Source organism: Pocillopora damicornis, chromosome 3 (genome assembly GCF_964200805.1).
Source record: "Pocillopora damicornis chromosome 3, jaPocDami1.2, whole genome shotgun sequence".
Taxonomy (NCBI): domain Eukaryota; kingdom Metazoa; phylum Cnidaria; class Anthozoa; order Scleractinia; family Pocilloporidae; genus Pocillopora; species Pocillopora damicornis.
In genome coordinates, this window is record NC_142672.1 from 31,799,491 (window position 1) to 31,814,840 (window position 15,350).

The window sequence follows — 15,350 nt, forward strand, 5'->3', positions numbered from 1 at the left end:
GTTCCTGTATTAGAGTTTTTGGTATCAGAACGTTCGTGGAGGAAACCGTTTCGAGCAAGCGAGTGAAAGATTTACACGGCCATGTGAAATCACCCCTATGAAGTCGCAGAAAATATACATCTTATTTCTAACCGTATCTGGGGTCCATACTAAGAGTTATTTTCTATTCTTGACTCATGGGCCGAGCGCAAAGCACGTGAGCCATCAGTCACAAAGGCGAAACCGAGGAACAGAACATAATGCGCGGATCGAAAGAACGAGATTTGTAATATATTTTTGCCTTATCTCCTCAGTGTGTCTTACCGAGAGAGGATAAAGTGGTTTCACCTGTTCTGTGAACGATTTTTATTCTCATAAAGAAGGTTTAAATGACGAAAGTAGAAAGCAATTCGAAACAAGTTAAATCCAGTTAAGAGCTCTTTTCATAGCACATCAGGAAGAAAACAAAATATTCAGACTCTTATTTTCCCACCTACGCGAAAGAGTAACTATGGTAAAATTAGCGAATCATTTTGGCCATTCTCTCCATTTAGATTTTAGCGGGTAGTCCTGGAAATTTACGCACCAAAAAATTGGCTTGTACTGCGCGCACATTATCTCAGAGACTATATCTTATCTCCATTCTCAATAGAAATGTTTGGGTCAGCATCTGTTACGCTGATCAACCACTCGTTGGTGACGCATAAGTTGGGAAGTTACCAAAATGTTGCGAAACAACTTCTCATTGCTGTTGGCAGTTCATAGTTGCATTAATTACCCCTTGCAGCTTCTTATGGAAAGGAATTTTTAAGCTTCTTGCGATTGAAACGTCTTGCCGATGACCTGCATTTTCTCTTCTTTGACTCACTTGGGCATTCCCGCGCCAATTAATGCGGTTCTTGCGCAACTATCATGCATCAGTCAATGCAACACATCCGCTACCAACCCCCCCCTCCCCCCCCTTTGCCGTCTCAAAGGACAACGGTCTTGGAAATGCAAGGTATGTATATTTAGAACTTGTGGTGGTGTTTCTTTAATGAGGTTTTGATTGGTGAAAAGGTCATAGCTGGTGTGGAGGTCGTTGTTGTCATCCACATAGATGTGCCTGCTCTAAGTTGGTAAACCAGCCTTCCTTGTTTTAAGAAATCAGTTTTAGGTCAGATGTGTTAACTCGTCTTTGGGAAAACTGGATAATTTGACAAAACTTTACAGAACTTTAATGTTTGCATTACAGCTGCTGGAGTATTTGGGCTGCAATAGGATGGGCTAGAATCCTCACCGGGAAACCCAGTTTGTCCTTTGTCTTTGGCACTTAAATGGCTAATCGCTTGTCTTAAAATCCTTTTCTATTTGTCATGATTGTCTACAGAAAAGATGGACTTAATGTACAAAGCTTTTGAAGCATTGTCCAAACGTCTTGACTCATTGGACGTAAATATGGGAAGAAAACTGGATTTAGTAAATGCATATGTTAAGAACGCATCTCAGAGGACAACTGCTTTGGAAATACAAGGTATGCACTTTAAGTCGTGTGTATGCGTGTGCATCTGCACTCTTATTTCACTGCTCATTTAACGTCTTTGAAGAAACTGAAGGCAGTGAAACGGAAGCCTTTTCTACAAGGTTTGATGGTGGAATTTCACAATTTTTCTTTGTACCACCTAGGTGTGTGATCGGTCATTTTAGCTTTTTTTGTCGCGATTATCTACAGATAACCAGGACTCAATCTTCAAAGCCATTGAAGCTTTGTCCAAACGCCTCGACTCCCTGGGCACCAATATGGAAAGAAAACTGGATTTAGTAAACGTGAATGTTATGAACATGTCTGAAAGGACGACTACTTTGGAAATTAAAGGTATGCATATTTACATTGATTTTCAACTTGGGTTGTATTGCTTTGCTTTACTGCGGTTTGTGATTGGTCTATGAAGGAAACTTGGGCCTCTCTCTCAAACAAGAAGATGCAAAACGAAAAACAAGTCTGACTCAATGATGAACATTTCTCCTACTTGTGGCTGTTCACGTTGAGTCACCAATCCTCCCTTGTGACATCATTTTCCTACACAGTTAAACCTGTATTAGGTGGTCACCTACGAAAAATGGCTGGGGGGGGGGGGGGGCCCACGTAAGACAGGTTCCACAGAAAAGAGGTCATATAAAAACGATGTAAAACGCCAATTTGAAGCACGAAAATTTTACCAATATGCAAGTGGAAAGTACGCATCTAAAGTATGTTCAAGGATGTGATGTAACGCAATCCGATCGCATCTAACCTTTGCTTGCGAATGACTTAGTGATCTTTGGCTTCATTTCTTCGAATGTATTCCACACAAACCTTCTATCAACACCGACATTGTTTCCTGAAAGCAGACTTTCAAAAGTGTAAAAGATTTATTTGACAGTTCGATTTAATTTCATTTAAATATACTTGCGTGTCAAAATCTCAGTTCATGGAAAATCTCAGATATCTTTTCCTTACACAGATAACCTTCAATACCACTTTGTAAATTATATGAAAATTACAATCACGTAGGGCAGTGTAACTTGAAAATGATACTTGGAAACAGCGATAATCTCATTGTGAAATTCATTTTGATTCCGTAAGAATCGAAATTTGTTTGAAAAACTTTCTTTTTTGACATTTCGAATTCACACCATGAATCAATGTTTTTTGTCCTACACATTTATTATTGAAAGATCTTTGTGTATGTCTCAATTTCTTCAGGAAGACTGGCTCTCATTAACAAGACAATCGAGGCGTGGTACACAAGTCCTCACTCGTTTAACAAAAGTGTCGTAAGGAAACTGGATGTCGTGATTAAGTCAATCGAAGAGCTCTCTTTGCAATTTAAGAACACGTCTGAAACGATAAAGGCATTGGCTATGCCAGGTATGCATCTTTAAAATAATTTCACTTGTGTGTTGTAAGAAATGTAGGAATGCTTGATTTTGCTTTAACTTCCTATGGAAACTCGCATCACCCTAGCTAGCCTATCAACTATTATGATGTAAAAATAATCATGGTACAATCAGAGAAGAAAGCGGTGTTGACAAATAAAAAAGAACTGAGTAATTCTTCAGTTGCAGGATACGCTCTGCAATTTCCGCAGAGAGGAACCAGTGATTACGTCATCGTCACACGTGGCATGCCAAACCTGTCAGCTGTAACGGTTTGTCTGTGGATGAAAACCGCTGATACTAGAAATGAAGGAACACTCCTGAGCTATGCTGTATCTGGAGAAAACAACGAGCTTCTCCTGACTGACTATAGACTATTTAGGATCTACATCAACGACCATGAAAGGTTTGGGTATTTCATCTGAAGTTTTGTCCTGTTATTTTTCCCAACAGTTATTTTGATTTAATGTTGCTGTAAACTTTAAAATACTCAAAGTACACTTCTCGCGTTTTGCTGCTAATTTTAGAGCTCCTCGTTCTGTATCCGCCAATGATGGAAAGTGGCATCATATCTGCCTCACATGGGAGAATACCAGTGGATCATGGAAATTATTTCGAGATGGTTCGGTTGCCGCTTCTGGTAAAAGTTTCCAAACAGGTAAATTCTTCTTTTAGTAATGGTCCGTACAATAGTATTAATTGTTTCGTGTGTGTAACTGCTAATACGAGGCGGCCGAAATGACAAAACCGCCAGGATTCCACAAGATTGATTTGAATAAACGAATTACAAAGTACACGTAGACTTAAAAGTAGTTATAGATAGACGAAGATAGACTTGTACTCCATACAAAACAAAGCTTAAACATCTCTTAAAGCTGTTTCGTTAAACACGGTCAGTTAAAAGGTTGTTTTCTTCAGAGAAGCTACCTAAACCAATGTTTGCTGTTGACTATTGAATGTTGTCAGCTATTGTATGCTGTCTATTGAATGTTGTCAGTTCTCTGTTTCTGATTTCACTCCGAAAAACCCAGTTTGCATTTACATTTTAACGGACACTGTAAGCGAATCTCCCTGAGAGGAAACTGCGTAAAATTGTCCCGGACACTAACCGCAAATAATTGCGTTGTGAACTAAACTGCCTTCTGCGGAGAAGAAACGATTAGTGAAAAATTCCCTCCTGAATGCTCTATATGTGATCTGTGAGTAACGCTGAGAAAAACCACCCTAAGAAGCTGAAAAAGGCGAAAGAAGACTAAGGATACTCGAGAAACTGAGAAATGCGCAAAACAAGGAAAATATATCTGACAAACTCTGACGAGGTAATGATCACTGATGCCAAAAAAGAAATACTTGAAAAACATGCAAAAACCTTGGCAAAAATGCACGTGACTGTGATGGTGAAATTACTTGATAAACGATTATGAAATTTATCACTTAAATGCTACAGTGTACGTTATGTTAGTCACTTAAAGATAAAGTGCGTAGTTCCCAAAGAGTAATGCGGAGATTGGAACAAATAGAGCAACATGACTCACTTATTCGGTAAATTATTGATTAGGAAAATTAAAAAAAAGGAAAGAATGTACTCACTTTTCAGCTTTTTATCATTTCCTTCAGAGATCTTAATCTTAATCAAAGCAAAAGATAAAGTTGAATCTTTTTTAACTGGTGAATTTATCTTTTTCCTTAATTTCCTGTTAATGTCCCCACAGGTCACATGATTCGTGCAAATGGATCCCTGGTACTAGGGCAGGAGCAAGACTCAAAGGGGGGAAAATTTGAAGCCCATCAATCTTTCATCGGTGAAATGACAGGTGTCAACATTTGGGATCACGTCATAAAAGACCAAGAAATCGCACGCATGTCAAAGTCGTGCCTTACAGGGGTGGGCAACGTGTTTCAGTGGCGCGAGTTCAAAGCTCACATCAAGGGCTCAGTGAAGATAATTAAGCCATCGTGCTGAAGTGAAAACATCCATGATATGATTTGTGAACATTGTGAAGGATGTTACATTAAAAACAACCTTTGAAAACTCTTTGTTGATAATCTGATGTGTGCCCGCATCTTTTCTTTTTTTATCCTACCAATGAGTGTGGAAAGTAACTTGGGAATGTCTTGATTTGGTTTTCCTATCAACTGATGAGATGCAAAACAAAAACCATTCGCACCGTGAAGACGTGTTTTCTCGTGCCATAAACAGTTTGCCTGTTTTACCGTCTCCTTTTATGTTTGTGTCGGTTTTTTAATATCATTGTTGTTCTCGCTGGTTGAAAAGTTGCAAAGTTGCAAAATGCAAACTTCCGAACGCATGATAAAGATATTGCTCACTCCCTATTTGGCTATTTTGCCGACTTCCCTTGGATCAAATAACAAATAACTTGCTCAATTTTTGTTATGAAAATGAGCTTACTCAGACTTTGATTCTCTGCGAGATACTTAAATGATTTGGAACATGTTTATCGTGGATATGATATTTCACGACGCCTATGTTCGCATCTAATTTATTTGAACAACGCTTGACTGTCGTAACGGGTTCGAAACACGATTCAAGTTTAAACTATAGCTATTGGCCGTACTGAGGCTTTCTTATTGACTTAAAAATGATAACCAGTATACAGGATTGATTTCTGTTTATTGACGGGCAACAAAACTCATTCAGGTTTTTCGACAAAACTTTCTTCAGTGCAATTAATAAATCAAGAACTATGAATAAAAGTAAACGATAGATCGCCCACTGAAAACTTTATAATTAATGAACAACTCCAGTGAACGAATAGCTGTTTTGTTTGATATCATAAGAATGCGTTATTGTCGTCTCGAAAAAACTTAAAACTTGTTTAGTTGACATTTGTCAAAATACATTGTGATTAATAAATGTTCCCTTAGTTTATTTCATGACTCAGCCTTATTGAGGACTTCTTTCTGCCGCCATGTTCGCTTAAGAGTCGCTTGGTTTTTATCTTTTCTTGATATTTGTGGCTGCTTCTCAATACTTTTTTACAACTCATTGCTTCGTTCGGGCTTTTTTTGTGATGTTGTAGATTTAATGGCAGCAAAAAATGACCTACGATTCGAGATAAAGGAAGGTTCTATTATGAAAAGCCGGTCCGCGCTGCAAACGTTTGTCTAGTGGAAGATGAAATTGCATGCTTACTGCTGTACTGCGCTATAGGTCTACCTTGAAGGTATGCTGAATGGATGTCAGTGGTTTCATAGGTGTACCAAAGTGCAGTAGTTTTCAAAGAAGTTTTTCATAGCCTTTTTAACAATTAGACTGAGTTCCGAGTTTTCTCAATATGCAAATTGATCCACTGTGTTTCTGCTGGAGAGATAGTATTAAATAAAAAGGCTGGTATTAACTGTTTTACTGTAGGGAAACAAGTATTTTTTGCACGTAACACATGTTGTTTTTGACACTGGCACACTTTTGGAGCAAATATATAAACAATCCTGTTCGTTTCTTTGTGACTGATTTGAAGCAAAAGACAGCTTTTACAGTTCTATCTTAATTCCAGTTGGATTCAAACGATAAAACAGTTTGTGAATATAGCCTGTGATAACTAATTTTAGGCCTCCCTCTTTTACCTCTGGCTCAGCAGATAATAAAAAAGTTATGAATTACAGATGTCACATGTAAGTAAAAGCAGTCTTGTACAGGGAACCATCGCAACAAGAGTTCTGCTTGTTGGTGGATAACTGACAAAAACGTACAGTCGAACTGTATTAAGCAGCACTGTATGAAGCGGTCACCCCGTATCAAGTGGTCGTTTTTCAAAGTCCCGAGAGTTTTGTTTGCCCCTTTGTATCATTTTCACCTCTATTAGGCGGTCACCCCATTTTGATATGAATAAATCGCACAGATTTCAACATGTGAATTTCCATCAAATATTTAGTTCTGTAAAACAAAGATAGATACAATTTAGATACAATTTGCGACGACTTTTCGCGCATATTTGGGGCGTTCCAATAAAAGGCTTGCAAAATGAAATTAAGATTAAACGACTTCAGAGAATCTAAAAGTTAAAACGAAAGGAAAATACAAAACTATACAATGTCTTGGTAATTGGGGGGTGGATCCTCGTGCAGAAAATAAAGTCGTAAAATCTGTTAACTCTACACTAACCTTATGGCCGGTGCTAACCACGTGTCGATTAACAGCAAAGTGACGATTAACAAACTACAAAAGATCAATTATAAAGGCGAGAGCAGGTATGAGTATCTTAGAAAAGTTTGGTTTACTGGCCAAATGATAAACTTTCCTCGCCACCTCAGTCCCCCCTTAAAACGCGACAGTTGACAAAGCACATTGTCTTCTACAACTTTTTCTTCTTCGATTCCGAATATTCCTTTGTTTGCCTTCGGAGTTTTGCTCACCAAATAAGGATTTCCGCCTTAACACGACAGATCTTATGACTAAATATCCAAGTGGTTACGCCACTTCACTGGTTACGCATTCTCGTAAAATTTGTGTTACGCGATGATCGCTTACCTCATGTAGCTTGACACGTACTGTAAACTTCACAAAAAATAGGCAGTCGATGACTGCATATAGCTCACTGCACCTGTTATTACTTAGAATACCATATTTAACCGCCCTAAAACGACACTAGAAATTACTCACAACTCAAGATATAGTGCAACCAAAAATGCAAGCTCCGCGATGAACGAAACAAATATATTATGAGTATAAATATAATATGCTAACACATTGACACCTGAACCACCCGTAACTGCCCCTACCTCCCTTACTAAGTAGAATTTTTGTCCCCAAACTTCCTCTATCGTTAGGAGATAAAAAAACCAATCAGAATCCTTCGTTTGCAAAAATATGTTGATGGCTTTAAGGGGTATTAAAGGGGCATTATTCTATGCGTTCACTCTAAATGATCAAATATTTGAAAATGAAACGGCCGACCTTCAAAATATTTAAGTCGGATTTTTCGTTCCTTTGCGATCGAGTTAGACCTTGTGGAACTCAGCATATAAAGTAGGAATGCTACAGAATACTCTGTTTGGAAAATAATGGACGTCAAGGTCTTAAAGGTGACAGAACAAACTCTCGAGTCAACGACACAACGGTTCTCTAAAGCGATGCGAATTGTGGCTGTAAACCGAATACCCAACTTTCGAAATTCAAGCAGGGCCTAGCGACAATTTGACGACTCCATTGGTCGGTAAATATTACGTGTTCAAAAAGTTTTGTTTAATAGAAGATTTTGCGTCAAATTGTAGTACTTTCAGAATTTTCATCATAACGCTACGCAATTTCTTGCCGTGAAGTCAACGAAACAACGATCTAAGCATGCTGAATTTTAAGAATTGTAAGAAATTCGAACGTTTTTCGCTTATAACAGCAAATCAAGAATTGCTTTGAATAAAACTGTCGTCCCGAAATATCTCTTGGTCATCATCGGCAGAAATATTAGACAAGATGGAGGCCGCGCTTGCGAATTTCGTCCACAATGGCGTCCAAATAATATAAGAAACTGTATGGAAATTTGTAAAATTTCTAAAATATAACAATCAGGAGCTCATGGTCCCGTCTGCTCTCGATCGAGATAGTATTCATCAAACCTCACAGGGACTCGATAAATAAAAACCACTTACTTCCCGAGCCAGTTTTTTTGTCATTGATCATTGACCTAGGTCGCCATACAGTTCTTCAAAATCCGTCGTTTTTTATCCCAAACACTCGCCTATTACAGGAAAGTGCATCAATAAAGTCAACTGCTCTCGATCGAATTGACTGCTACAGAGTTCGAAGCGTCCAAATATCCTGTAAAATTGCCATTTCCTCCCATCAAGAAACTTCCCAACGCGCCAGAATATCCCCTATTTTCCATGTTGAGTAAGTGACGAGACGCCATGTTGAAAACTATGACTGAAATAGTTAAACACGAGCAACGCTGATCTTCGAATTGTCGGCCCTATTTGTTTATGATCTTGCAGGGAAATAAATTAGTTCTCAGGTCTTTTTCGGAATAAAAATATGCCAAGCATTGAATGCAAATTTAGTGTTGTTAGCGCGAAAATTAAATTAAAGCAAATCAAAATTCGGACATCATGTCAACGCTCTGCCTCGAAAAATCCCAAAGATTTACTTGCAGGTCTTCTTTTCTTTTTCTTTTTATCAAATAGAAGATCTGCGGTGCTCAAATTGTATAACTCATGGTACGAAACACTCTTCTTTGCAGATCGAGCCGTGATCGCCGCCATATTGAATTCTCTTGATACTCTATTGTTCCGGAGTGTAATACGATATACCGCTGATAATTGTCAGCGTTCTCGAAATGTCCTTGATTTCTGGCGATGTTTTCCTCTTGCTTCCTATTTATAAATACCATGAAACTTGAGATTTTCTCACACACGAAAAAAATATGCATAATTACTGGGATACCTGTGGTAGCCCAGTAATAAAATGCCTTTGTTTTTTTGTCGTCTTTTTTTTTTTTTTTTTTTTCCTCCGCCACAAAATGGAAAAATTGCGCAATAGTACCCAGAGGTCATTGGGCCCTCAACACCATGACAACTAACTGTGATCCAATGAGGGTGAAGGTGTTCGCATGCTGATCACGTGTTATCTTGATGATGATTGACGTTGTCATGCACGGACAGGTCCGGGTCACATGACGAGCACGAGATTTTTGCTTAGAAAACTCTTTTGTCGATCGTTTTGTATTTTAACGTGTTTGGATTACGATCACCTGAAGCATTATAGCGCAAACGCTCGAAATACTTACAGACGCATACACAAGTCGTATTGTTCGCGGCCAATCCACACTAAAAGATGTTATTGAGCGGTAATTTTGGACCAGATTGAGTCGCGAACTGTGTATCCGTTGTAGTTTCTGGTGATTTCTGCCGTTTTAAGCTTGCTTTACCATCACTGTTATTCACCTCATCTACTTTTATTACGTTGGTAAAATCTGTACAGACATCACACTTACCAACTCGCGCACAAAGTAAGAAGAGTATATTGAAGGCTTGAAATTATGTTACGATCGATTTTCATCAAGAAATGGGCCAGGGATTTTCCACAATAGTGCAAATAATCGTGAAGGCTGATCGAGGAAAAGCGATTGCGTGACGCTCGGTAAGCTGTAAGATGACATGTTATTATTTACCAGACGTAAAAACTCTTCAGATTCTCAGTCTGCATTTTGTACCCACTCTGCAGTCTCCAGTCTATATTTTGTATTCGGTCTGCTGTCTGCATTTTGTACTAACAGGTATCTGTGGCACCAATACAGTTTATTTTTGGTTACATTTATTCGCATAACACATAATCTACCACAAAATACCTGTGTGTGAGGTAATTCGACATTTTCGTTCTTTTCCACGTTAATACTCTTCTTTCCTTTTGTAAGAATGTAGACCACAAGTAATCCACCCACCCTACAAAAAATAACTCTTGCATGCATAGCATGTCTATATTTTGAAATAGGTGTATGCCCTTAGCCAGACTTGAGCTCACTATTTCAGTATACTAATCCGACACCCGTAGTATCATTACACTTGATTCCAAGGATCCAGTACCATCCAGGTATCCCAGTTACCCTGCTCACAGGGTCTAGTTCACTTTGAAATTTGATCCACATGCTATTTGCACACATGCGAGAATATTTAGCGATTTTAATCTTTCATTTCGATTTTTGACTAAAAAAATCAATCGCGGAACAAATAATCGCAGCAATACGACAGCTAAACTCCTTTGGGGCGGGCAAATATTCCCTTGGCGGAGCAAAGAATCGCAGCAATGCGACGCAAAACCTGCAGGAGACAAAAAATTGCGATCACGATCGCTGACGCGAGATACGAAATTCGAACGGTATTGGAGAAGACCGAACTGAATTCCGAGCATTATCCGCAGGTTTCCATTGTTATGGACATACGGAAGGACTTACACTCTGGATAGTATCGTATCTACGACTTCACAGAAGTCCGTAGATTCAAAAAGGAGTTAAGATCGGGGAATATCGGATCAAAATTGGCAGAGTTCATTGTGGGCTCGATTCTGTTACTCAGAAAGACACCATAGCAGTTTACGCCTCTTTAAGCAGTAAGCTACAAAAACCAATAAAGCATTATGTCATTTGTTGACACTCAATCTCTTACCGCTTTTGCAAGGTGTCTAGGTGTTACGCACTAGACACAATCAAAGTGCTCTGTGAGCAAACTCGTGAATTGACAGATCACTTATCTAATTTCTTGGATTATGTTTAAGGTTATCTGGTTTAGGGAATTTTGTGGTTGATTGTCATATTTAGAGTACGAGGAGTAGTTCAGTTCAGTTCAGTAACGTTGGGATAAGAAGGCATTACAATTGAAATGATCATGCTATTACATTTGACAAGGGAGAATGATGTCATGTATTTTAAACATTTATTTTTTTTTAGAGGGCACAGTAACGAATCCTGCAATCTGATTGGTTCTTTACCCGGTTGGTATTTTCCTATCTCTGCCCACGGGCCACGGTAACGCTTTCGTGAGTCGCCGAGTACATCCCAACTTTCGTTGCCATTTTTCATAAATATATCTCGTTTTTCCGGCTTTGCAGTATTTTTAAGCAAACACATCGGTCACAACCTCAAGCCAATAAATAACTTATGAATCCTCTGTTTTCTCTGACTCAAATCACTTTGGTCGACAAAAAAATTTTGGTTTCAGAATGGATTTGTATAAGCAATGGTGTCAATTACGTTGGTTGACAAGCGGCCTAAGAACCGTCTGCAGTTAATTTTAATCGTTCACAAAAAGTACATACTAAGTTAAAACGTGAAGTATTTGGTTACAGTTAAACTAAACGATGTAACTTTTATTAATTTAATATCTGAATTTTCTCAAACAATTTGTTCGCAGTAAAAGAGCGAGTGAAGTTTTAATTTAAGTTCTACAACTAATTCATGCTCTCGGTGAGTCTTTCCGAGTCCGTTCAATTTGGACATTTGTACCGTAAATTGCACAATAGAAATTGAAGGAGTTCAATGAGAAAAGGCCGCATTAAATCCCCGTTTGTTTCGTTGGAGTGTGCCATTCGAATGTAGTTTTTGTGGAGGAAAGACCAGATTTACACACGCGATCGCAGCAAACAAACGAACAAACTCACAACTTCAAAATAAAAAAAAATTGAATTTACTCGCATTTACTTTCCTCGCCGTTTACTTAATGAACAGAGGTAAATCTTCGTTCATGAATGAATCGTCGATAAGAGTGAATAATACTTTCCGTTAGATCATTGACCGTTTTTGAAGAAAACGTTGTCGTGACAGTCCAAGCCAAACTAGTTCCGTTGTTTTTCAAATGTTCTTGCGCTTTTTTATTTCTTATACGCTCCCTAATTGACAGGTGTCAGATTATGACAGATACTTGTAAAAATAATGTTTCAAAGTTTGTTTGGAAGCCTTTTAAATCACCTTTACCGTTACGGAAATGAAAATGTTTCGGTGAGGCATCTCTCTTTAATTTGTATCACCTCTATTTTAACTACCATTTACTCGCTCAAAAATTGTTCAGTTTATGAAATATCTTGCCATATTTACAGCCCTAAATCATTCGGGTTCTTTCGGAAAGAATTTCGTCATGTTAAAAAAAAAAAGTTATTTACCGGCTAAGGGTCGGTCCGTATGGTGAAAAACTGTGACCTCGGTCTTGAAATGTTTTTCACCATACGGACCTCCCAGCCGGCAAATAACATACATTTATCATTTGTGTTTCTGTTTCAAAAGAAAAGGTTGGAAGTAAATGTGGTTGAAAAGTGAAATTTACTGTCTATCATTGTAAATATTGGGAAATCAAGGCAATACTGTCTTAACGAGAAAAAATTAATCAAATGAGACAAACGGGAACGAGTTTTGAGTGACATAACTAAGCCAAGACTGCCACCGTCATTTTGGATTTCCACCTGGGTAGATTTTGGTCACGTGCTAGGCAACGTATAATCAAGAACAAGATAGAATTTCATTTCAGGCCTATATATCCATTTTGTGGTGTATGAGTTTCGCATTTTGGTACGTAATATATATTTAGAATCTTCAAAATGTCTTGAAACTTAAAAGAAAATTGTTCTTTAAAAATTCACTGGAAATCGGTAGCTACAATTGTTTGTTTAGGTGTTATTTGATTTTCGTGTTAACCTGTAATTTCGTCAGTCGCCGGCACCTTCTGTTGCTTCACACAGGAAAAACACATGACACGAAATATAATGATCGATTTTGTCCCCAATCTCACGCCATAACAGAAAAAGCTTTTGAACACCTGTAAAACTCCGAGCGCTTCGGAGTAAGTGATATTTTTGATGAATCTTTGGATTGTTTTCAAGTTCAAGGATTGTAAATTACAATTTTATGGAAAACGAAGGTTGTTCTCTTATTTCAGTGTGAATCCTCGCACGCCTGCCAGTCGCTAGCGCTGCTTGTTGAAACTAAAACGAAAAAAAAAAATAAACTCTTCTAAGATTATCATTGGCTTCTTTTTCACCTCACCACTGTTCTTAGCAACAAAGGTCGCCATTTCGTTTGTTTATTACTCGCCAAAAACTATCAAATGCACTTAAAAGCCTAAAATTGAAAAAAAGTTTACAGGAATCGACCAATCGAGCGAGCGAGCGAGCGAGTGCCATTCTCCACATCATATCTGCAACTCGCTCTTGCGCATGCGCGCAAATAACGAGTTAAAAATGACGAAGTACTCATTTCAGTTTTCATATCTGCACGTGATTCAACTCTTTTCCTGAATGGTCCAGTCCTAAGAAAACATCCATCACGTGATATCGGTATGGTTTCTCGAAATGGTTCGATGATGAAAGACATACAACCGCTGCAGCTAGAATTTGGGGATAAATTCCATTTTGAACACGAGATGTGCGGTTGAATCTTGACCTTGCACGTGAAAACTTGTAATTATTTTGTCATTTCACTCCAGAATCAATACCTCAGGTTGGTTTTGAATTTTCCTTGCGTTATTTGCAAAATATTTAATTAAGTTGGCTTTGCTGTCCTTGATTCGCAGTTAAATGTTTAATATTATGTTTTGTTATGTTTTTTGCAACTCTGAAAAAACTGTCTTACTAGGGGAACTATTCGCAAAAACAGTATGTTAGTATCGCATTCAGTTGTCTAGCTTTTTTAAAATCGAATCCAATGAGCGGCATTAGAGGATTTTGGCGGAATGACTTGCCGATGAAGATTTTAGCCAACTTGGATCGTCTGTGATACGTGACTCAAACTTCTCTATTACCAATATAAAGCAGGCGAGTGCTGTGTCAGTATTAAGGACTGTTGGCCGCACAGTGTTGGTAATTTGATACGTTAATCTTTTATAACGCAGCCAAAAGAATGACTGGTTCCGTTTCACATCAACTTTCGAACTGAAGAAAAAAGAAAAACATCAGTGAAAACAACACCTTAGCCTGTGAACAGCCGCCTCCTGCACTAGAAAAAATAGTATCAATTCTCCAAGCCTGTCAACAAGTTTTGCCGACATTCACCTGGGAGAATTTCGGATTTTGATCAATTTAATGCCTGCTTATGTTAGGAGTGAAGAGTTAAAACTCTTTGTGAAAGTGGTGCACGATGTTTGCAATTGTCGTTTCGATTCTTGGATATACAAACGGCAAATACTGAAATTTGTATAAAAAAATGTTGACTTAATACTTTCATTTTCAAATGTGAAAACTACATAGAGAACTCGAAATTTTTCACCAACTGCGATCAGGAATCCTTTTTTGTTGTATTTCCTTTTGGTATTGCGTACGTTTAATAAAACCAAGGTAAACATCCCGTTACGTTTCAGAATGGCACCATTGTGCATTGATGAAGAACAGCGACAGAAGACTAACAGGGGGTGGGTAACAGCTGCGCACTGGAAGATCGCTTGTTTGCTCACCATGACTGTCTTGCTGGTCCTGTTATTGATATTTATCACGCTGTATGTTTCAGGACAAAGGCTATGCGGGGCACAGAAAGGTAAGACATACGTTTGAGGAAAGATGTTTATGTGCAGTTATGGTGAAGGACGATTAGGGAAAAAAAGATAAAAGACCCTTATATGTAATCTTCTTTCGTGGATAATATATATTACATTTATCATATTCCTCATTCAGTATGTGCGCTATTAGTGGTCAATTTAGCGGGTCGTATTTCACTGTGCAGCCTGCTTCGAAGGGGCTATAACTCCAAGCAGAAAAGCTCGGTCCGTACTGACCTTGGTTAGTAAGAGTTAATTCTAGATGTATGAAAAACAAATTTCTGGAGTTTGACTGGTAATCAGCCTTCTCATATATTGCTCAATTTGGCTCCGCGATGCGCACTAGATGTGTCAAATCTGATCTTTCAATATCCAATGAAAATCAAGCAGAGTGGTTCTTGCCAAGAAGGTTAACTTACCTACGCCACGACGCAATCATGGTCGTAGTTATGTTTACATACAAATCTGCAAAATCACCTAAGCTCAAAGACGTGGATATCGCATGTGGT

General features: G+C 38.3%; 2 protein-coding genes and 1 long non-coding RNA gene across 7 annotated transcripts in view; 2 read left to right on the plus strand and 1 right to left on the minus strand.

Annotated features, from left to right (window-relative positions):
- Nucleotides 1–4,912, plus strand: part of LOC149049388 (C-reactive protein-like) — an 8,177-nt gene extending 3,265 nt beyond the window's left edge. The window contains exons 3-9 of one of the 3 annotated variants that reach the window (XM_089199868.1): nucleotides 632–979; nucleotides 1,349–1,492; nucleotides 1,691–1,834; nucleotides 2,705–2,869; nucleotides 3,061–3,283; nucleotides 3,405–3,535; nucleotides 4,590–4,912. In XM_089199868.1, coding sequence (XP_089055994.1) covers nucleotides 892–979; nucleotides 1,349–1,492; nucleotides 1,691–1,834; nucleotides 2,705–2,869; nucleotides 3,061–3,283; nucleotides 3,405–3,535; nucleotides 4,590–4,840 — 1,146 coding nt within the window. In that variant the 5' untranslated portion in view covers nucleotides 632–891 and the 3' untranslated portion in view covers nucleotides 4,841–4,912. Of the gene's footprint in view, nucleotides 1–139; nucleotides 980–1,348; nucleotides 1,493–1,690; nucleotides 1,835–2,704; nucleotides 2,870–3,060; nucleotides 3,284–3,404; nucleotides 3,536–4,589 lie in introns of those variants that run through there. The other 2 variants (XM_089199869.1, XM_089199867.1) reach the window with 2 other exon arrangements.
- Nucleotides 1–15,350, minus strand: part of LOC113666008 (uncharacterized) — a 71,641-nt gene that overhangs the window by 54,414 nt on the left and 1,877 nt on the right. The gene's annotated exons all lie outside the window — the stretch shown is intronic.
- LOC149049389 (uncharacterized) lies at nucleotides 13,679–14,840 on the plus strand. The gene is made up of 2 exons (XR_016184861.1): nucleotides 13,679–13,811; nucleotides 14,668–14,840. It is a non-coding gene; the product is annotated as an uncharacterized LOC149049389 (long non-coding RNA).